Genomic DNA, 22,157 nt, shown 5'->3' on the forward strand with positions numbered 1-22,157 from the left:
GTAAATTATTGAATTCAGTTAACTGTGTTGGCTTATCTGTTCATTCACTTTGGCAGAATCAGGATTCATCCCCAGATCTTCCTTTTGAAAGACTTTGTTCTTCATCTTTACTACAGTAACTCTTCTGTATGGCTTACAGATTTAAACTCATTAATGGGAGTGTTATTTTTGGTATTGTAAGACAGAAATTGTTAATAAGGTGTTTTTTTTCTAGCTGGTTATATGAAATAATGCAAGTTCGGATCCCCTTTCACAAAGTCTTGCCTATTGATGTTGGTCTCAGAATGTTTTAGCCCACTTACAAGTTGACAATCTACTATATCTTATTCAATTTTCAGACTGTAAAGTACAATTTAATTTGACAACCTTTGAGTCATATTACAAGCAGGAACATCATTCAGTCTAGCACTAGATGACATGAAAAGAAAGCACAAATAAAGGTTGGTAACAGATTTATAGAAGTCTGGTAAGGCTCTTATGAAGAGCCCTTTTTCAAATCAGTAATTGAATGTCTCAATAGGGAACTCATCTGGACCAGGGAAAAGTAATAACATTGAAAAATATATCTTCATGCCTTTCCGAGCCACTCTGTGTCTCTAGAAGGTGGTTTCAAAATATTATGCTGCAATTTATTATTTCCCCTCTATTTATTATGCCTTCTAATTTTCTCTCAGATGTTTGCAGAAATGATACAGAGTACATGGAAACACTTTAGGAAGGAGTAACTCAGAGTGTTTAAATTCTGAGTGTATATCTGTATACATACCAACATGTTACATATCAAGGAAGTAAAGAAACCACAATCCTCAAAGACTAAGAGGATTTGCAATTCAAAAGGTAGTATAAGAAGGGTAAAATTGTTTGATTTTGGTTCAGTTCAGTTTTTCCTCAAGTTGGTTGCCTTCTCTGGTTTCCTTTTCTGTAAAATGAGGGCCATGATTCACTTAAGGATGGGCATTTGACATCAACTTAGACAGAAGTCTGTGGTGGAGTATGACAGAAACCTGTATTTTGCTCTGTGCTACACTGTCAGCTCTATAGTGTCCTCAAATCCATTGCACCCTAATCCTTTCAAAGATATTATCCTGCCAGAACCCAGGTTTACATTACTCCCACCATCTGGATCACTCCTACCCACTTGGTACAAGAGAAAATTATGAAAATGTCCCAACTGTGTTCACTACAAATTTACATTACATAATCTCAACTTGGCCCTCATTGCCATAAGGCAATCATTTTATATATCCCCTCTTGATTCACTATTTCATTACATAGCCAGAGTTGATTAACTATAACATTCACCCCAGCAGCTTTTCCAAACCTTTTCATCCCTCCCTCTTCCCCTATCTTTCTGCTGAGAACTTTGCCTCATATTTCACTGAAAAAAAAAAGTGATGCTATTCATTAAGAGCTCCCTTTTCTCCCATCCTTTTCATTTCATTTTCAGGTACCTTCAGCTGTCATTTCTGTAATTACTCCAGTTTCACATGAATAAGAGTCCCTTCTTGCTAAGTCATTCACCCTTCTATTTGGGCAAATGATCTTATTTTGTTCCATCTTTTCTAGAAGAGTGTCTCTTATTATCCCTCCTTTCTCAGTAATCTTTGCTCTCTCCCTGTCTACTGACTGCTTTTCACCTGCCTAAAGATATCTCCCATTCTCAAAAACCTTCATTAGATCCATCCATTGTCACTCTATCTCTCTTCCTTTTTGTGGCTTAACTCCTTGCAAAGCTTTATCTGCTGTCTATGCCCACAGTTCCTTTCCTCTTACTTCTTAATTCAGCATTCTGACTTCTGACCTCATTATTCTATTGAAACTGTCCTGTAGGCTGGTTCAATATTAGGAAAACTGTCAGTATAATTGGTCATATTAATAATCAAATTAACAAAAATCATATGATCATCTCAATAGATTCAGAAAAAGCATTTGATAAAATCCAACATCCATTTCTATTAAAAACACTTGAGAGTATAGGAATAAATGGATTTTTCCTTAAAATAATCAGTAGCATCTATTTAAAACCATCAATAAGCATCATATGTAATGGGGAAAAGATTACAACCATTCCCATTAAGATCAGGGGTGAAACAAGGTTGTCCACTATCACTATTACTATTCAATATTGCATTAGAAATGCTAGCTTTGGCAATAAGAGTGGAGAAAGAGATTAAAGGAATTAGAGTAGGTAATGAGGAAACCAAATTATCACTCTTTGCTAATGATATAATAGTATACATAGAGAACCCCAAAGATTCAACTAAAAAGCTATTAGAAATAATCCACACTTTTAGCAAAGTTGCAGGATACAAAATAAACCCACATAAATCATCAGCATTCTTATGTCACTAACAAAATCCAACAGTTAGAGTTACAGAGAAAAATTCCATTTAAAGTAAATACCGATAGTATAAAATATTTAGGAATATTTAGGAATCTGCCAAAGGAAAATCAGAAACTGAGCAAAACTACAAAACACTTTCCACACAAATTAAGTCTGATCTAACCAATTGGAAAAATATTAAATGCTCTTGCATAGGGCGAGCAAATATAATAAAGAAGATACTACTACTCAAACTAATCTACTTATTTAGCACTATACCAATCAGACTCCCAAAAAACTATTTTAATGACCTAGAAAAAATAACAAGTTCATATGGAAAAACAAAATGTCAAGAATTTCAAGGGAATTAATGGAAAAAAAAAATCAAATGAAGGTGGCCTAACTGTACCAGATCTAAAATTATATTATAAAGCAGTGGTTACCAAAACCATTTGGTATTGGCTAAGAAATAACTAGTTGATCAGTGGAATAGGTTAGGTCCAAAGGACAAAATAATAACTCTAACAACTCTGACAAACCCAAGGACTCCCGCTTTTGGGATAAGAACTCAATGTTTGACAAAAATTGCTGGGAAAATTGGAAATTAATGTGGCAGAAACTAGGCATTGACCCACACTTAACACCGTACACCAAGGTTAGGTCAAAATGGGTTCATGACCTAGGAATAAAGAATGAGATTATAAATAAATTAGAGGAACATAGAATAGTTTACCTCTCTAAAGTGACAGAGCGAGACTACAAAGGAGTTTATGGTGAAATTTGTTTATAATAAGAGTTTGCCAGGAGACACATTTGCAATATGTTGGAACTAAAGATTAAACAGAGCCAATAAGCAGCATGAATTGGCAGATGGGATGAAATCTTTTAAACAGAGAAAGGCAGCTGATGTGTATTATAAAGAGCATTGTATCTGAATCACAGAACTTGGGGCTGAGTTCCATTTCTCCTGCTTACTAGTTCTTTAAATGTGGATAAACCACTTTACTTCCCTCATCCATAAAATGAGGACAGTAAAGCTTTCAATATCTCCTTCACAGAGGTCTTAGGAGGAAAGTATTTTATAAATCCAAGAGTGCCATAGAAATATGAGTGAGCTGCTATTAGGAATAAATTATAGTCTTTTCATCTGATTTCTTGGCTTTTTAGTTGGAAATTTGGAAAGAGTGTCAAATAGAAATAAAATCTGATTGGAAAACTGGATTTTGACATTTTTATTTTCATATGTTTTTCCTGTTCCTAAACTTCAACCATTATAAAAATATTTAGTATTTTAACTGCACTCATGGCGTGCCAACATACAAACACAGCAATCATCAGTCTGGCGAAGGAGTTTAGAATCTTAGAGGAGACTGTAAAAGAGGGGGAAGATGAGGAATCCACTACCTTGCTCAATGACTGAGAAGATCACTTCTCTCTGGGTCTCAGTTTCTTCTGTAACATGGAGTTGAGTTGCATGAGCTCTTAAGTCTCCTTCCAGCCCTGCCATTGTTTCTTCTCAAGGCCCTTCCAGTTGATGCTTTTATTGTTAAGCAGAGAGTAAATAAATTATATTGACTCTGAGCTTGGCAAAGTACACAGGTTCTGGAATTAGAGAAATAGGATCCAAATCTTGCCTCACAGATCTGGGTCATCTTGACTTGACTTAACTCTCTGGACCTTTTTCCTTCTTTTTAAAATGAGAGGTTTTGACATGACTCTGAGCCATTTTGACTCTGACTCTTTGGTGCTATTGTCTTTTGAAAGTGGAAAGGATGGAATTTTTTCTGTAGGAGGCAGTGCTCCATAGTGAAAGAGCAGTTGGCTGAGGAAAAACCATGTATTCAATTCAGCTAACCAATATAGAAAACTGTGTGACTGGGGGAGTTAATTCCCCTCTCATCCAGTTTCCTAATTTGCAGAATGGGAATAACAGCACTTTCAAATGCCTACCTCACTCTCTACTAGACAATTCTCTAAAGATATTAATTTGCCACAAAAAATGCTGATCTACATTGATAGAGAAAATCTCTTACTGGGAGATCCCTGCACTAGATGACAGAAGGAATACTTTGCTCACAGGGGTGCTTGTGAGGAACAAATGAGATAATGGAGATAGTAAACTGTATGGACCTTAAGGTATAGAATATTGTGCACAGAAAAGGAAGCTTGAGAGAGATGTGACCCAAGGAGGTAAGAGAAAATGGCACAGGATTCAACTCTTTAACAATTCCTTAGTAGACCAGTCATTTGTGATCTCTACAGGAGGTGGTGTGACATCATAGGACTTGTCCTAGAATAGCCCCAAGATCCCCAAATCCTGGTCAGGAGATAACAGTGAATTGATGTGTGAGCCTAAATAACCACTTTTACTTCCTGGACTGGTTTTCTATCTTATAAACTAAAGAGGCTAGATGGACTGGATGCATTTTAAGGCCCTTTTACAGCTCCAGCTTTCTGCAATTTCCTGCATGAGCCCTCTTTTATTTTGTACCTGGTAACCCTGGAGGCACTCTTGAAATTGTTGAATTGAATCAGACTTAACTCATTTCTCAGTGCCTGCTTCCCAGCATCAAGTACTCAAGATGGAATGAAGATTACAGTGAACTCTGAATCACAGAAATAGTCCCTGGTGGGGAAAGGACATGGTCAGCAACTACCCTATACCAACAAGGAAGAATTTGCACAAGTCACATAAAATAAATGGCAGGGCCAAACTAGAGTTCCTGATTCCCAGACCAGATTTCATTGTATTACACCAAACTTCTAGCTTCTTTCACATTTTAGCAAATATTTAACAAAGTCCAAGTGCTTTAAATTGCAGGTGAATGTCATCAGACTGACAGAATATTAGTTCTTCCTATTAGTCTCCTAATACAGTATCCACTGCTAAGCATGATATCTGGCATAGAAGAGGTACTTAATTGACTAACTAATGGATCAAGAGGAAAGCAAAAGTTTGATTTTTAGAATTATGAATACAGAAAAACAATTTTTTTAGTGGCAGAGGAGGAGGCAAAACAAGTTCAAATCCATTGTGAATTAGTCCTTGGTAAATGAAAATTCCTTTAAAAAAACTGTTGAAGAAAAAAAAAAAAAAAAAAAAAAAACTGTTGAAGGTGATAAACATATTTTCTCTTTCTCCTTCAGGTCATGTATGGACTATTGGTTTTTGCTCTGGTACTGCGGTCTATTTATATTGTTACATGGTAAGTTACAACGTCAACTCTATATTATTAGGTAGACTAAAGTATGACAATTACATATACAAGAATGCTCTTTAACAATTTTTCTCTTTTAATCCAATAATGAACATCATGAATTGTTCTTTAATCCTGTAGCAATACTAAAATAAAACACATTTGCTTAAAAAAATGCACCTGCTATGTGTCCCTGCCCACCAGAAACCTTAGAACACAGGATATTGAATCCCAAGGGGCTTTGGAATATACAGTGCCATAGCTGAAAAGGACCTTTCTTTTTACAAATGAGGAAAATTAGTCTCGGAAATGACAATGTCTTAACTTTGTTACTATAGGAGCAGTTAGAAGAATATGTAGACAGAGGGTGTGGATAAAATTTGACATTGATGGGTATAAGATGACTCAAAAAAACATGAAGCTTAAACCTCCTCAAAACTGGTTCAAAGAGGGAATAGTGTACCTACACAATTGGATATAGAAATCTATTTTACTTACTGAAGGGGGCGGGACTGATTAAAGGGAAGGCAATGTTCAGAAGTAAAACTCTTATAAGAAGGAAAAAGGTGGGAGGTAAGAGAGAGGAATGATGAACAAGCAAAAATAACATGGAGGGAAATACACAGTTATCTTAACTATAAATGTGGGATGAATTCACACATAAATGAGAAGATAGCAAAATGGATTAAAAAACAGAATCCTATAATATATTATTTATAAGAAATACATTTACACAGGGTAAAAGTAAGGGGCTAGAGAAGAATCTATTATGCTTCACCTGAAGCAACGAAAGCAAGGATAGCAATCATGATTCTCAGACAAACAAAAGTAAAACATATTTAATTAAAAGAGATAAAGAAGGAAATTATATCTTATTGAACTATATCACAAACGATGTAGGCATATCAATACTGAACATGTGTACCAAATTGGGGATAACATTAAATTTTTGAAGAAGTTGAATTCTTTACAGGAGGAAATAGATAATAAAACTAAACTATTGAGGGACTTCAACTTTCCCCTCTCAGAATTAGATAAATCTAAAATAAATAAACAAGAAAGATGTTAAATAGGTAAATAAAATTCTGGAAAAATTAAATATGGAAGATTTCTGGAGAAAATAGAATGGAAATATTAAGGAATATATCTTTTTCTCAGTGGTACATGGCACCTACAAAAAAAATTGACCATGTATTAGAACAGAAAAACTTCACAATCAAATGCAAAAAAGCAGAAAAAGTAAATGCATTCTTTTCAGATCAGAAGGCAAATAAAAATTACATTCAGCAATGGACAATGGAAAGAGAGATTAAAAAATAATTGGAAATTAATCCTAAAAAACGAAATGGGTCAAAGAACAAATCATAGAAACAGTTGACAATTTCATTGAAGAAAATTACAATAATGGGATAATGTAATAAAATTTATGGGGTGCAGCCAAGGAAGCACTTTGGGGAAATTTTATTTCTCTAAATTCTTACATCACTGAAGTAGAAAAAGAACAGATCAGTGAATTGGACATGCAGCTAAAAAGCTAGAAAAAGAACAAATCAAAATCCCCAATTAAACACTAGATTGGAAATCCTAAAAGTCAAAGGAGAGATCAATAAAAATTAAAAATAAGAAAGCCATTGATCTAACAAATAAAATTAGAAGCTGGTTTGTAGAGGGAAAAACCCAGTAAAATAGAAAAAGCATTGGTTAATTTGATTTAAAAATTTTTTAAAAAGAATAGAGCACCAGCTCTGAAGTTAGAAGCATCTGAGATCAAATCTGGTCTCAGACACTTAACATTTCCTAGCTGTGTGACCCTGGACAAGTCACTTAATCCCAATTGCCTCAGCAAAAATAAAGAAAAGAAAGAAAAAGAAGAAAACCAAATTACTAGTATCAAAAATGAAAGGGTTGAAGTCACCATTAATGAAGAGAAAATTAAGACAGTTGTTAGGAGCTATTTTGCCCAATTATATGCCAGTAAATTTGACAGTCTAAATGAAATAGATGAATATCTATAAAACTGTAAGTTACCCAAATTAACAGAAGAAGAAATAAAATACTTAACCCAATCTTAGAAAAAGAAAATGAACATGCTATCATTGAACTTCCTTAGGAAAAAACGTCTCCAGAACTATAAGTATTCTAAATGAATTCTACTAAACATTTAAAGAACAATTAATCCTAATACTATGTAAATTATTTCCAAAATAATTTTGGAAAAATACATGGCATTCTACCAAATTTCTTTTAAGGCACAGATATGGTACTGCTACTCAAACCAGAAAGAGCCAAAATGAAGAAAATCAGACCAGTTTCTTTAAGGAATACTGATGCAAAAATTTTAAATAAAATGCTATCAGCATAATTGGCTATTAATAACAAAAGATATGATTATAGATGCAGAAAAAGCTTTTTACAAAATACAGCACCGCTTCCTATCAAAAAAGAAGTCATAATGTCAATTTGGAATAGACAGTGCATTAAAGGGAATAATAGAAAATCATGCTGCAGAGATAGGTGTGGGGCACATTGCACAAAGCTTTAAATGTCTGGCTGAATAATTTGTATCCTAAAAGCATTAGCAAGCACTTAAAGATTTTTAGTAAGGTAATGACATAGTCAGATCTGTGTTTTGCAGATATCAGTTTGGTAACTTAATGAAATTGGGGAAGGATTGTAAGTAGGGAGACTAATTAGGAGGCTATTGACATAGTCTAGGCAAGAGGTAATAAAGGCCTGAAGGAGAGCAGAAGTTATGTGAGTGAAAAGAAGGGGGTGGATAGAATCAGCAAAGCTCAGCAACTGATGGAGTCAGAAAGGAAGGGAGGGGAAGAATTAAGTATGACTCTGTTGTAAACCTAGGTGACTAGAAGAGTAGTGTCCACAACAGAAATAGTGAAGTTGGAGGAGGAGGAGGAGGAGGAGAGATTAGTTTTATATTGAGTTTTGAGATCTGTATGGAGCATGCAGTTGGAAGCGTTCAGCAATCAGTCCTCCTGTTCAGTACTGGAGGTACAAGTACAAAGAATGAAAACAGTATTCACAGGGAATTTATCCTGCAATAGGGTAGGCAAAACAAGGACATGTATAATGACATACTTCATAAATGCAAAGTGAATAAGGACAAATATATGAAAAGTCTTTATGTCCCAAGTAGTTTAGGAAGGAGCATTCAGGGGATCAAAAAAGACTTAATATAGAAGATGGTCCTTGAGGTTCATTTTAAAGGAAGGAGGTAGTGGGGTAAAAGAAAAGGGGCAGAGCTTTCCAGGCTTAGGTAATTACCAGCACACCAACACAGAGATGGGCAATGGAGTGTGAGGGACAGAAAGGAAGCTAGTGTGGCTGGCTCAGAGCCAGGTTAGGCCTACTAGGCGGAAAGACAGATGAAGTCCAGTTGTCAAAGGGCTTTAAAAGCTAAACACAGGGATTTCTGATTAGTCCTAGAGATAATAGAAAAGCCAGACTTGAATTTAAGTAAGGAAGATATAGGATAGCCTGGAGTAGCAAGGAGACCATTTAAGAACTATTAGAATAATCTAGGTGAGAGGGGAGGAGGAACTGAACTAAAAGGATAATGAGCTAAGATGTGAATAGAAAGAAGGGACCATGGGATCATAAATCATGAACAGCATAAATTCCAGGTTTACAGCTAGAAGGAGCCTTGAAGGCCGTCAGGTCCAATTCCCTCATTTAAAAGATAGAATAACTGAGACTAAGAGGTGTAACATTACCCAGAGTCATCTAGCTCCTAAGTGTCTGAAGCAGGAATATAAATGTGGGTATTCTGGATTCTAAGCGTAGTGTTTTCTTCACGCTTCACCTAGCAGCATTATTTAGCAACAATTGCTAAAGCAGAATTGGAGTTCATCTGAGATATATCTATATCTATATAGATATAGATATAGATATATATGTGTGTGTATATATGTATATATGTATATATATGTATGTATATATGTATATATATGTATAGATAGATAGATAGATAGTCTTCTTTAATCTTCACAGTAATCATGTGAGGTAAAAGCTTTATTTATCCTCATTTTATAGATGAGGAAACTGATACTTAGGTTAAGGTAATCCATCTAGGCTCACAAAGCTAGTAATTTCCAAGGTAGAACTCACTCTGGTTTTACTAGATTTTTAAATTTCTATTTAGTTATATTTAGAATAATTTCTTTTTAAATTTTGAGTTGCAAATTCTCTCCCTCCCTTCTACCCACTGATAAGGCAAGCAATATAATATAATGTGAAATCATACAAAATATATTTCCATATTAGTCATAGTTTTTCAAAAGCAAGAAAAATTTTTAAAATAAGCAAAGTATATGTCAATTATCATTTCTCTTTTTGAAAGTGATTAGCATTTTTTCATCAAGATTCCTTTGAAATTATATTGGATCATTGTATTGATCAAAGTAACCAAGTCTTTCTTAGTTGATTATCATTACAACATTGTTAGTATTGTACACAATGATTTCCTGGTTTTTCTTATATCATTTTGTATTAGTAGATCTTCCCATGTTTTTTTTCCTAAAATATCACCCTCTACTTCTTCATTATTATAAATACAATAGTATTTTATAACAATTATATGCCATAACTCATTCAGTCATTCCCTAATTGAGGAGCATCCCCTTAATTTCTAATTCTTTGCTACCACAAAAAGAATTGATAAAAATATTTTTATATATAAGTCCTTTTTCTTTTTCTTTGATCTCTTTAGGATACAGACCTAGAGGTGGTATTGCTGAGTCAGAGGATATGCACAGTTTTATAACTCTTTGGACCTAGTTCTAAATTCTTCTCCAGAATGGTTGGACCACTTCACTACTCCACCAGTAGTTCTCTAGTACCTATTTTTACCATACCTTTTACAACATTTGCCATTTCTGATAGCAGTGAAGTGATTCTTTAGAGTTGTTTTAATTTACATTTCTCAAATCAAGTAATTTAGAATATTTTTCATATGATTATTGGTTTATTTTTTTGAAATCTATTAAATATCCTTTGACTATTTCCCAATTGGGGGTTGACTCTTATTTCATAAATTTGACTCTGTTCTATACTCAGTATATATTTGAAAAAAGAAATCTTTATCAGACAAATTTGCTATAATTTTTTTTAATATTGTTTCATTGTATATGGTACTTTTTAGCAAAATGTAGTATCCACTTTTTCTGCTGAAGAACTACACTTAATTTTTCTAGATAGGTAATTCTTCATTGTAATCTTAGCTCTTTTACCTTCTGCAATGATATTCTCAGTCTTTTGTCTCTTTTAAAACATGGAAACTGCTAAACTTGTGTGATCCTGACTGGCTTCATGATGTTGGGATTGTTTCTTTTTGATTTCTTAAAATTTTTTCTCTTTAACTGGGAGCTCTGGAATTGGCTATAATATTCCTCAGAGTTTTCACTTTGGCATCTCTTTCAGAAAATAATTGGTGGATTCTTTCCATTTCTATTTTACCCTGTAGTTCTTAGATATCAGGGCATTTTTCCTTTATAATTTCTTGAAATGTGATTTTTAGGCTCTTTCTTTAAATATGGCTTTCAGGTAGTCCAATAATTCTTAAACTATCTCTCTCCAATCTGTTTTTAAGTCAGTTATTTTTCTGATGTTCATTATTTTTAGTAAGTTTTATTGTTTCTTAATGTCTCATGAAGCAATTAGCTTGCACTTACCCAATTCTAATTTTTAAGGTATTATTTTTTTCAGTGAGCTTTTGTACCTTCTTTTCCATTTGCTCTATTCTACTTTTTAAGGAATTCTTTTCTTTTTTTTTTCTTTTGCACTTGCAGCAGTACTTTTTTATTTCAATCGTATTTTATTTTTCCAATTACAAGTAAAGATAGGTTTCATTTTTGTAATATTTTGAGTTCCAATTTTTTTTCTTCTATACCTTACATCTCCCCTTCCAAGGGCAGCAAGCAATCTGATACAGTTTATAAATGTACAGTCATTTTAAACATATTCCCATATTAATCATGTTGTGAAAGAAAAATCAAAATAAAAAGGGAAAAATCTTGAGAAAGAGAAAGAAGCAAATAGCAAAAAAAAAAAAGGTGAAAATAGTATGCTTCAATCTGCATTCAGTCTTCATAGTTTTCTCTCTGGATGAAGATGACATTTTTTTATCCCAAGTCTATTGCCTTGGATCACTATATTGTTGAGAAGAGCTAAGTTTATCATAATTGATTATGATGTAATCTTGTTGTTATTGTGTACAATGTTCTTGTGATTCTGATCACTTTACTCAGCATCAATTCATATAAATCTTTTCAGATTTTTCTGAAATCAGTCTGCCCATCATTTCTTATAGAACAGCAATATCCCATTATATTTATACACCATTGCTTATTCAGCTATCCCCCAGTTGATAGGCATCCACTCAATTAAGAGGTTCTTTTCTTGCAAATTAAGACAACTCTGAGATACCACTACACACCTGTCAGATTGGCTAAGATGACAGGAACAAATAATGATGAATGTTGGAGGGGATGTGGGAAAACTGGGACACTAATACATTGTTGGTGGAGTTGTGAAAGAATCCAGCCATTCTGGGTCTTCTTTGCCATCATAATAACTGGAACTATGTCCAAAAAGTTATCAAACTGTGCATGCCCTTTGATCCAGCATTGCTGCTATTGGGCTTATATCCCAAAGAAATACTAAAGAGGGGAAAGGGACCTGTATGTGCCAAAATGTTCGTGGCAGCTCTTTTCGTAGTGGCTAGAAACTGGAAAATGAATGGATGTCCATCAGTTGGAGAATGGTTGGGTAAATTATGGTATATGAAGGTTATGGAGTATTATTGCTCTGTAAGAAATGACCAGCAGGACGAATTCAGAAAAGTTTGGAAAGACTCACAGGAAGTGATGCTGAGTGAAATGAACAGAACCAGAAGATCACTATACACTTCAACAACAATACTGTATGAGGATGTATTCTGATGGAAGTAGAAATCTTCAACATAAAGAAGATCCAACTCACTTTCAGTTGATCAATGATGGACAGAAATAACTACACCCAGAGAAGGAACACTGGGAAGTGAATGTAAATTGTTAGTCTATCTACCCAGGTTACTTATACCTTCAGAATCTAATACTTAACGTGCAACAAGAAAATTGGATTTACACACATATATTGTATCTAGGTTATACTGTAACACATGTAAAATGTATAGGATTGCCTGTTATCTAGGGGAGGGAGTAGAGGGAGGGAGGGGAAATTTTGGAAAAATGAATACAAGGGATAATGTTATAAAAAATTACTCATGCATATATACTGTCAAAAAATTTTTATAATTATAAAATTAAAAAAATAAATTAAAAAAAAAAAGAAGTTCTTTTCTTCAGGAAATTTTTGTGACTTCCTTTTCCAGAAATTCTTCTTGGTCTTGGGTCCATTTTCTTTGAGGCATTTTTATTTTTGGTCATTGTTTTCACATTCACTTCTGAGTTTATACCTTGGGTCTTCTTTGCCACCATAATAATTTTTTATGGTCAACTTTTTTTTTAATCTGCTCATTTTTCTTGCCTTTGAACTTTGTTAAAGTTGGGCTTCACTTGCCTGTGGGTAGGATGAGGCAGGTACTGTGCTAGGCTTTGAGATTGTTAGTATTATTTTTTCAGAGCTGGTTCCTGGGGTATGCAAAGTTTTGATGCTTCCAAGATGCCTTGATTCTGGGAGAGGTCTGGCCACTGCTCTCCTGGTCTATGCTCTGATCTTTATCAAGGAAAGACCCTGGTTCCCTGCAGATGCATGCATTAGCATTTTTTTCTGCTTCTGTACTGTGACCAGAGCTTCTGCTTCTATGTGACTGATTACATTTTGTGACTGATTCCTCTCTATCCTAGGACTGAAATTTCCCTTTTTAATGCCTAATAGATTTTGTTATCTTATTGAAAAGCTATTGATGTTTATGGCTTTATTTTGTACTCTGCAACTCTGCTCAAGCTCTTTATCTCAGTATCTTTACTTATTTACTAGATTTTTTAAATAAACCATCACATCATTACTAAATAGTGATGGATTCATATGCTCTTTGCCTGCCTTTAAAACCCAATAAATTCAGGACTAAAGCAAAGGTTACCCCTTCCCAATATTGTTTTATATAGTTCTAGAAATACCATAAGTAGTCTTGTCCTTATTTGTATGTGAATTTCTCATGGAGGATCTACACAACAGGTTGGAGCTCATTGCATTTTATGGTTATGAATGTCTTGGATGTCTTTCTGCCACTTGTCAGGCTTAAGTGATTATTGATCATAACTGTATAAAGTTCTCTAAGATCAGAGGAGGAAAAAGCACTTGTGGGGGAGGGGGAGAATTCTAAGGTTTATGGAGAAAGTGGCATTAGTAATGGACCTGGAAGAATGAATATAAGGTATCAGTGGGCTAAGAAAGAGAAGGCATTCTAGGCATAGAAAACAGCATCAGAAAAAAAGGGGGAGGCAGAAAATCATTAGACTCGGTGAGAGAACAAAGTCATATACTTTGAATAAGACATACAATATAAAGGAAAACTGTGGAAGTAGGTTAGGGCCAAGTTATGGAAAGATGTAATTGGCTGGCAAAGGAGTTTGGACTATATCTAGTAGACAATTGTGAAAGATTTCTGAGTAGATATATAAAGATATATAAAGCATTTAATTGCTAAGTGTGAGCAACAAAAAAGCAAATAAGTAAGACAATCCTTGCCTTCAAAGAGCATGCATTCTAATGTAGGAAGACAGTACATTAAAGAGAGCTAGAAAGGTTAGAGGGAGAGAACAGTCAAGGAGAAAATATCCAGAAAGTGGCAGTGAGATCTGGTAAGGGATCAAAGCTGGTTCCAGGGGAGGAATCCAAGTTTCTTTCAGGGAAGATGGACAGATCCCTAGTTGCTAATGACATGATGATTTAAATAAAAACTTGTAGGGAAACTAATTAACAGTTGGTATGGAGATGGCCAGGAAGATGGAGCAGGGAATGACATGATCAAATCGTGTTGGAAGTTGTAGAAAACTAGTCTGTCAGGATGTACACTATGGATTAGAGGGGGAAGAAAGAGATACTATGTACATAGAGAAGGAGGGGAAGAGCCATAGGGACAAGGCCATAAAGATTAGTCAAGTCCAAATTGCAGAGGGCCGTTTATTAAATGCCAGGCTGAGGAATGTGTACTTTATCCCTTTGACAATAGAGACACTCAAGATTTTTCAACAGTGGATTTAATAGAATTAGATTTTCCTTTTCCTTCTCTCCACAGGGTATATCCATGGCTTAGAGGACTGGGTTATACGTCCTTAGGCCTATTTTTAATGGGATTTTTCCTTTGGAATGTAGACAACATCTTTTGTGATTCACTGAGGTAAGAAAAAACAAACTTAATTACATTTTTCCCCCAGAAGCATAAGAAAGTGAGATGTAGTTTTTAATATTACATATATGTATCCTCTGCCTCATAGAATTGGTTTGAGGAAGGTGCTTTGGAAGCCTCAGAACACTGAAGAAACCTGATCATATGAAGTGTATATATTTCTGACCCTACATATTTGTAATGTAATTTGAAAGTTTTACTCTGAATCCACTAGAAAAATAGTAGCAGATAAAGCACTGTTTAATGATAGAAAAACAGAGAAAGAATTCTGATTCTGACACCAAAATGTAGGAAGTAATCACCCTGAGGCACTGGTGCTCAAATATTAGTGCTCCCTTGTGCACAGAACTCTGAGGCCCTATATCACAGAATTGGTATGTGAAAGAGATAAAATGCAAACTCGGGCATCCATATTCTAGTCAATATTGCATGTAGTTTAGTCAGAAAACTAAGATTCAGGCTAAAGAGTACAAGAGTGTACAAGGAAATCGAAAGCCTTACTCCAGTGAATTCATAGATTTATCCCAGAAAAGTTGCTTTATTTTCCTCAGTTGTGTCATCTATTGAATAAGACTAAGACTGCATTTCTCTATCAGGAGGTGGTTTTAGATGGGACATATGCAAAAAAAAAAAAAAAGTATCCTGAATATTTATTCATCAAATCTATAACAACCCTAAAGAAATACATTCTTTGCCATACATGAAAAACACACACTTGGTAGTAGATGCTATATGCTTTTTGTGGTTATATAAAAATCTGTCTGTTCTGTTTTTCCTCCTAATAGGAACTTTCGGACAAAAGTGCCACCTTTTGTGGGCGTTTTTACACAGTTACATGCTTGGTGGCACATTCTTACTGGCCTTGGCTCTTACCTTCATGTCCTTTTCAGGTATGAAGTAGAAATATGGGGAGAGACTGAAAGGGGAGAAAAGCATAGCCACTGTAATATAGATATATGTAGATGGAGGTGTATTTCCTCTGTATTATACTACAAACCCAACACCTAGAGAAGAGATGTTTAGTATGGATTGATTGCCTTGCATTAGCTGGTCAGGGTTGGCTGTTCCCCTTTCCTTTAATAATCTCATGTGAATTAGGGAATCGGATTATTCCTAGCATAATTAAGGTAACTACTTTTGTTTTTAGTAGTTACCAAGTGTAGATTGGCTTAAAAATCTGAATAAAAGTAGGATGACAGATCCACATGGGGCACACTAACTGTGAGATGAACCAAGTATTTGGGAGGGAATTGAACTACCAGGAGAAGAGAAGATGATAGCTTTCAATGGGAGAAGGAAAACTAATGATTATTTCATCTGCTCCACGATTTCCCTTAAAATCAACTCTGAGCAAAGAAGCAAACTTAGAAGGTCTTACCTATTATCTTGTGTCTTATTGATTCAGTAGCTCTATTATCTTTCTCCCCAAGCCCCTCCTCCCCCAGACTTCCCTTCTGCTGTAGAGGCTGCCACCATGCTTCCAATCACTCAAACTCACAACTCCTTTGTTGAAACCTAAGTCTGGCTGGAATATCCCACACCCTACTCGGTAGACAGGTTTCCTGTTGCCTCCAGGATCATATATAAAATATCTTGTGTGAAATTTAAAGCTTTTCACCTCCTGGTCTCTTTACAGCCTGATTTCTAGTCTTCTTACATTCTAGCCCTCTCCCCACCAGTTTCTCACACTCCCATCTCCCATGTTCCTCACACTCCCATCTCCCATGTTCCTCACATTAGTACCAGGTCTCCTCCATTCCTGAAAGGCTCTTCCTCCTCACCTCTGTCTCTTAGAATCCCAAGCTTCCTTCAAGACGCACCCTCTGGTATTGTCTTCCCCTCCAAGGCTAACTTTCCTCTGTCTGTATGTATCTTGTCTATGCCTATTTAATTTATTAAAGAAATCATTTTTTTATTTGTTTGTTTAAATGTCTCCTCTAGTTAGAAGCCAAACTCCCTGGGGACAAGATCAATTTTAGCCTTTATTTTTATTCCAAGGACTTGGCACTGGACCTGTTTAACCTAGGGTAGTGAGATTTGCATTGTTTGCCTCAGAATTTTTGTAAAAAGCTTTATAAAATTATGCAGATGTAAATGATTTAACAAAAAAATTAATCGCTCTATTACTATGAATAATATATTTTGGGAATAAGTTTTTCTGACTATTTCAAAAGTTCTAGTTAATTCTAAAATCTTTGATTGTGAAAATATTCTCACAATATTATTTTTGTTATACTCCAATTTTGAAGGATTAGGTTTTGGGTTTGGTGTTTTTGGACCAACTTTCTTCTGAATCCTTAGGAAAAAGAGCCTCAATAGCTCCAGTGTGTTTGAAGGAACAGGATGTACTAGTAAACAGCTCCTATTAGGAAACACAGGTAGTTTCTTTCAGTCTCCTGCTTTGAGTGGCTTATGTCTCAATAACAAGGTTTTCCTCTCTGCCAAAAGGCAATTAATGCTGACACATACTCCACACAATACTCCACACATAAGGCCCAACTTTGAGGAGAACATAATGGAGGAAACATTTGAAATCAGTTTACAGAACAACTAGTGCATCTCCGCATACTCTTGGTGACCCCAGACACCTTTTCTGTACTAGGAATTTTATGGTTAAAATGGCAGTAGCTCACCTGGAGAATCCCATCCAGTTCTCTCTTCCTTGTCTTTGGAAATCTTTACCCCCTCTCTCTCACTTTGCTTTCCCTTATCCTGTATGTCTACATGACCCAACTATGTCTATCCCTTTGAAAAAGGATTCAAAATTAAAAAGTAAAATATATTTTCATTTCTAACCTTTCTCATACTTTCTCTTCCTCTGTCATTATAATTTCTTATTGACGCTTTTTGTTTTTCCATCACGATCATTTCAGGGTATGACTTTCCTGATGCCTCCAGTGAGCTGCTCCTTGTGGCAAAGAAAAAAATGTAGTGGGAACAGCCACCAGATCCGCCACTTATGGCAGCATCCACAACCCCTGGCACCTCCATTCCTTGGCTAACATTAGCCACTTTCTGACTTGTTTTTAAAAATTGACCATAGTTAGTAAACATTAGAGCGGATTTCCAAGCACACACAAGTGGTCCCCATGCCCGGTTGCTTCCCTGTCTACTGAGATAGCCTTTCCACAGCTTCCGTTTGGTGCCACCCGGCCTTTTCTGTCCCCCTTCTCCACACAATTCCCGGCTCCACGTCTGACAGCTTAAGGCTGCTTTCAGCTCTGGTGGTCTGTGGCCTCATCCCCAGGAGAGGAAAGCATTCCCTTCCCGGCGTCAGCATTGCCCCCCTCCCCAAGACATGTCCTCTCAGCCCTAGTGATCTCAAGGGTTTTCAGAAAGGAAAATTCCTCACAGAACGGGAGGGGAAGCCCTTCTCTCCATGCACCGGAATGCCAATACTGCAGTCTGATTGTTATGGAGTAAGGTCAGGAGCGGCCTTGCCCTCTGATTGTCATGGTCTGGTTGTGTCTGACTCTGGGGGTCCCGTTGGGGGTTTTCTTGTCAAGGACACTGGCAGGATTGGCCATTTCCTTCTCCTGCTCACTTTACAGATGAGGAAACTGAGCCAAGAGGCCTGCTCAGGGCCTGGAGGAAACATTTGAAATCAGTTTACAGAACAACTAGTGCATCTCAGCATATTCTTGGTGACCCCAGACACTTTTTCTGTACTAGGAATTTTATGGTTAAAATGGCAGCAGCTTCACTTGGAGAATCCCCATCCAGTTCTCTCTGTGAGTATCTGAGGCCAGATTTGTACTCGGGAGGATGAGTCTTCTGGAGCCCAGTGCTCTGGACACTATGGCTGCTCCAGGGAAAGCCTGGCATCATTATTTGCTCCCAGGGTTTGGATAAGGAGCTGTCTGCAGAGTGCCTCAACATCCCTTTTTAGGGTGCTGCTGGTCCATGACTCAGGCCTCCTGCGCCCTCAGACTCGCAGCCATCTGGTTCCAGAGCTCACATTCATGGCCCCTCAAAGAGAGAGAAGGGAAAGGGCCCAGCATTCACCTCACTTCAGTCATGCTTGGATGTTCATAGTCACCTTCAGAAGACACAGCAAGAACACAATGATAAAGGAGATGTGAGGTTGCCCATCTTCCTGTAATATGTTTGTTTTTTTTTTTTTTTTTCTGAGATAGTTAAGTGACTTGCCCAGGGTCACACAGCTCAGGTCCTCTTGACTTCAGGGCTGGTGCTCCATCCACTGCACCACCTAGGTGCCCCTCATCCTGTAATATTTTTTGTAGTGGACTTCATTCAGCTTCATTTCAGCAAGCACACATTAAGCACCTCAGGGGGATAAGTCACAGCTCTTTGATAATGAGGGAATCCATAAAGGGTATTGACACCAGCCTGGATGATTGAAATGCTATTACATAGGTTACATGCATCAGAGTGCTCTGCTACATAAAGTCTAATTTCTTTTCCCTTTTCCAAGAAGGGAAAAACGCTCTTTTTCCTCAGCACTTTCTTAGAGGTGACCCCGACAGCAGCAGTGATGTAGGACCTCTTTGAGAATAATTTGAGGCCCTCAGGATAAGCTTTTTGAGGACAGACTGGATTATTCAGTCTTAGGGCACCTTAATTTGATTGCTTGTCATAAGTTTCTTCAAAACAACTCTAAGAAGTATAGCATGACACTTTTTTTGACAATTGTAATTTATAGAAAAAATACTCTCAATGGCTCCACTGTTGTGGCCTGTACTTGATGTTCTGATAAACTAGTAAACAGCAAGTATTTAAATCCACTACTTTGAGCAGCCCACACACAAAGCTTGAACTCAAGATTTTCTTACAAAAAGACAATTATTGCCAATAACCATCCCATATATGGGGGCCAACTTTCCAAAGGTTGTGGCTTTCCAAAGATTTGTGTAGCATACTGGACTGTGGAGAAGAGAGAGGAACAGAGGAGAAAAAGCTTGAAATCATTCCCAGAAAGACCTGTAATTATTGCCCATTTTTACAGATGAGGGGACACAAAGTGGTAAGGTGCTTTGCCCATAATCAGACAGCTTTGTGTCTGTGCCTAGCCTATAACCTAGGTCTCCTAACTCCAGTTCCAGTGCTCTGATCACCTTCTTCATCAAAATCCACAGAGCATCTTGTTCCTTTAAATTCACTTTGATTCATCCATCATTTACTAAGGGCCTATAATCTTCTGGGTTCTAGTGATACCAGTCCCTGTGCCTAAGGTGATTCCACTCACAGTTATATCTGTGGAAGAAAATATTGTCAACAGGGAAATCAGAAAAACCTTGTGGAGGAGATAACCAAAGCCTTGAGGTGAACTAGAGATTCCAGGAGAAAAATGAGAATGGAGAGTGTCCCAGTGTGGAGGACAGCCTGGTCAGAAGTGGAAATGGGATGTTCTGTATGCAGAATAGCAAGGAGCCCAGTTGTGTTGAAATGGAGAGTGCATAAGGAGAGAATCATAAAACCATTCTTGAAAGATAAATCAGAACCAGATTGTGTAACTATTTGAGTCGGTCAATTGACAGGCATTTATTAAGTACCATGTGTTTTGTTCTAAGCTCTGCATTTATCATTGGAGTTATGAAGAATTCCCAATGTAATGAATAAAATTATGCCTAGTTATAAAGGGCTTTAGATGACAGAATTTGTATTTTAACCTAGAAGCAAAAGCAAATCACTGGAGCTTTAGGAATAGCTGATTTTGTATCTTTGTGATGTAATCAAGTCACTTAACTTTGTTGACCTCAGTTTCCTCATCTGTCAAATTGAGCTGGAAAAGGAAATGGCAGACCACTTCTTTTCCAAGGAAACCCCAATGAAAATGACAGAACAACAAAAAAATGTAATCCTATAATCTTTTGTGTTCTATTTATCCGCATTTCTTTCTCATTTCTTGCATAAATTCTGTCAAGAGCACCACCATCCATCTTTCTAGATACCTGAAGTTATAATTTGAGAATGATCCTTGATTTTTTCCATTTATACATTTCACATAAACATTCAGCTATGAAATCTTTTTTTTTTAAACTATAACTTTTTATTGATAGAACATATGCCTGGGTAACTTTTTACAACATTATCCCTTGCACTCACTTCTGTTCCAACTTTTCCTTTCCCTCCCTCCATCCCCTCCCCTAGATGGCAGGTAGTCTTATACATGTTAATTATGTTATAGCATATAATAGTATATCCTAGATACAAGATAAGTGTGCAGAACTGTACAGTTCTCTTGTTGCACAGGAAGAGTTGGATTCAGAAAGTAAAAACTTGGGAAGAAAAACAAAAATGTAAACAGTTCACACATTTCCCAGTGTTCTTTTCTAGGTGTTCAGCTATGAAGTCTTAATGATTTTTCTTCCCACATCTCCCACTTCTCTCCATTCACATAATTACCACCCTTTTTCTGGTTCAGAACACTTCTCACCCAGACAATTACAATAGTGTTCTAATTAATTTCCCTTCTTATAGTTTCTCCTCTGTCTGGCCCGTCCTCCATACAGCTGCCAAACTGATCTTGCTCTCTTGTTTGATAAGCTCTTCCTTGCCTATTCAGCAATCTCCCTTATGACCTGTAGGATCAAATACAGTTCCCTCTTTAATTTAAAGTCTTTAACAACCTGTCTAGAGTCTACCTTTCTGGATATATTACATATTGCTTCCATAATCCACTCTGCGATCTAGTCAAACTGGCTTTCTTGCTATTCTTCATGCACAAAATACAATCTTCTCCATATCTTTGTAAAAAGTGTCTCCATATATTTTAAATATAATTCTTCCTCAGCTCTGCCTCTTAGAATCCCTAGCTATCTTCAAAGCTCAGCACAAATACCACTTTCTACATGAGGCTTCTCCTGATCCCCCTCCTGCTCCCAGCTACTAACACTTCTCCCAGTGTCTCCTCCCCAAAATCACCTTGAGTTTATTTAGTTTATACTTATAAGTGTACATATAGGGAGTCATTCTAACTCTAAAATGCCCTTTCCTTTCCTTTTCAGCTTATACACAAGGACACTTTTCCTGCGGTACAGACCAAAGGTGAAGGTAAGTCTGAATGCATTTGAATACAGGAATTCCCTATAGTTTGGGGCCTAATGCAGCCACTTTCTGACAGACCATTGCTCTTAATCACTGCTTGGTTCTTAAGATTTCAGCTAGGAAACCCTGATATTCTAGACCAGGATGTTCTAACTCAAAGCTTCTTAAATTGTGGGTTGTGAATATGAAGATGATGAAAAATTTGGCAACAGTAAAGATTTCTGAATGCAGTGCCCCAAAATTAATTCAAAGTCAAATGCAC

General features: G+C 36.4%; 1 protein-coding gene across 4 annotated transcripts in view; it reads left to right on the forward strand.

The window, feature by feature from the left end:
* Positions 1 to 22,157, forward strand: part of ACER3 (alkaline ceramidase 3) — a 204,599-nt gene that overhangs the window by 179,443 nt on the left and 2,999 nt on the right. For all 4 annotated transcript variants that reach the window (XM_074304131.1, XM_074304134.1, XM_074304132.1 and 1 more), the window contains exons 7-10: positions 5,471 to 5,529; positions 14,777 to 14,878; positions 15,673 to 15,777; positions 21,856 to 21,901. In XM_074304131.1, coding sequence (XP_074160232.1) covers positions 5,471 to 5,529; positions 14,777 to 14,878; positions 15,673 to 15,777; positions 21,856 to 21,901 — 312 coding nt within the window. The remainder of the gene's footprint in view (positions 1 to 5,470; positions 5,530 to 14,776; positions 14,879 to 15,672; positions 15,778 to 21,855; positions 21,902 to 22,157) is intronic.

This window comes from Sminthopsis crassicaudata, chromosome 3 (genome assembly GCF_048593235.1).
Source record: "Sminthopsis crassicaudata isolate SCR6 chromosome 3, ASM4859323v1, whole genome shotgun sequence".
In the NCBI taxonomy this organism is placed as follows: Eukaryota; Metazoa; Chordata; class Mammalia; order Dasyuromorphia; family Dasyuridae; genus Sminthopsis; species Sminthopsis crassicaudata.